The sequence below is a fragment of the Lipotes vexillifer genome, unplaced genomic scaffold (assembly GCF_000442215.2).
Source record: "Lipotes vexillifer unplaced genomic scaffold, Lipotes_vexillifer_v1.1 scaffold634, whole genome shotgun sequence".
In the NCBI taxonomy this organism is placed as follows: domain Eukaryota; kingdom Metazoa; phylum Chordata; class Mammalia; order Artiodactyla; family Lipotidae; genus Lipotes; species Lipotes vexillifer.
The window spans coordinates 1777283-1778800 of NW_006781096.1; the positions used below are offsets into that span (position 1 = coordinate 1777283).

The 1518-nt window shown below is 41.2% G+C and overlaps 1 protein-coding gene across 2 annotated transcripts in view; it reads left to right on the forward strand.

Annotated features, from left to right (window-relative positions):
- The window catches only part of TP53BP2 (tumor protein p53 binding protein 2), a 71242-nt gene that overhangs the window by 32064 nt on the left and 37660 nt on the right, over positions 1–1518 (forward strand). Inside the window, exon 3 of one of the 2 annotated variants that reach the window (XM_007454484.1) lies at positions 896–1009. In XM_007454484.1, coding sequence (XP_007454546.1) covers positions 896–1009 — 114 coding nt within the window. Of the gene's footprint in view, positions 1–895; positions 1014–1518 lie in introns of those variants that run through there. The other variant, XM_007454485.1, reaches the window with a different exon arrangement.

Genomic DNA, 1518 nt, shown 5'->3' on the forward strand with positions numbered 1-1518 from the left:
CCTTGGCCTCTCCATTCTCTGCCCGTGTTGTTTATTTAAGGTACTCAGATAGTATCTTTGATTACTGACAAGTGCATTGAGTTTTCTTACGCTGTTTCAACTTTCTTATATTAAAAATTATATCGATCTTACCGGAGTTCTTTGGTTTTAAACAGTTGTATCCTCAGACAGTATATTTGGTTTTAATATCTAGATCCCTTAAGATTGGAAGATATTTTGAGGGGAGCTTAAGATACCTGGTTTCTCCTAAAGTTCCCATTTATTAGGGTATTTAGCTATGCCCTTCTTTTTGTCTCTAGAAAAGTTCTGACAACTGGCAGTCTCACTGGAAGAAGGGCCAAAGAAGCATATTTTCAGGGCAGTAAAGAGGCTTTTGTTTGGAAATGCATGTGTCTGATTTTTTTTTTAACGTAGTTTATAAAATTGTAATTAAAAAAAAACCAATAGACAGTAAGACTACACTATTTAGAAAGATGTTTTTTAATGTTTCATTTGTATACTTAGAGAATCATAGAACCATTAGAGTTAGAAGGGAGCTCAGAGACTGTCCTCTGGAATAGATGACAGGAGCTTTGGAACCCGCAGAGCTTCCCAGCCTGCCTATAGCTAGTGAGGGGCCACTGAATTAGACTCCTGAGCTCCTGCTAGCGGCCCGGTCCAGTCCTCCCCCCAGTACTCCACCCACGTTTGACCCTGATTATATGGGTGGAAAGTTGGTGATGCTTCATTTTCTAAGGGTTCTTTTTTTTAAAAAAAAAAAAAGATGTAAGATGCTAAGTAACTTCTGCATTCATAATGCATAATTTGCATGAAGGATAGACAGTAAATGATATGTTCGTCTTTCTTTTTACCTGCAGATAACATGATTTGTACCTCATTTATTCGTTTCTTTTAGAACGTCCAGTTGCCGATAATGAGCGAATGTTTGATGTCCTGCAACGGTTTGGAAGTCAGAGGAGTGAAGTTCGGTTCTTCCTTCGCCATGAACGCCCCCCTGGCAGGGACGTTGGTAGGTAGCATCCTATCAGTCATAACAAAGATCTGAAGTTTTATGTCATGCTCGGGTGTGGCACGTGATCAGGAGCCAGGTAATTTGGGGGGTAAGTGAGAGGTAAGGAAGTGGGAACAGCGAGGATACACAGCTCTTCTAAGCCCAGACTTGGGGGTGGGAAGAAAGGGGTGTGGTTCAGTTTGTTCTGTTTTCTTGGAAGATGGGAAAATTTCCGCGACAGTTTTTAGTGTGGGCGGGAAGGAAAGAGTCAGTAGAGCAGCGGGTTGAAATACAAGAAGGAGGGAATGCTCGATGGGCAAGTCAGCCAGTGGGAGGTGGGGGGGGAGGGTCTCTCTTCCATTATTTATTTATTATTTTTTAAACTTATTTTTAACATCTTTATTGGAGTATAATTGCTGTACAATGGTGTGTTAGTTTCTGCTTTATAACAAAGTGAATCAGCCATACATATACATATGTTCCCATATCTCTTCCCTCTTGCGTCTCCCTCCCACCCTCCCTATCCC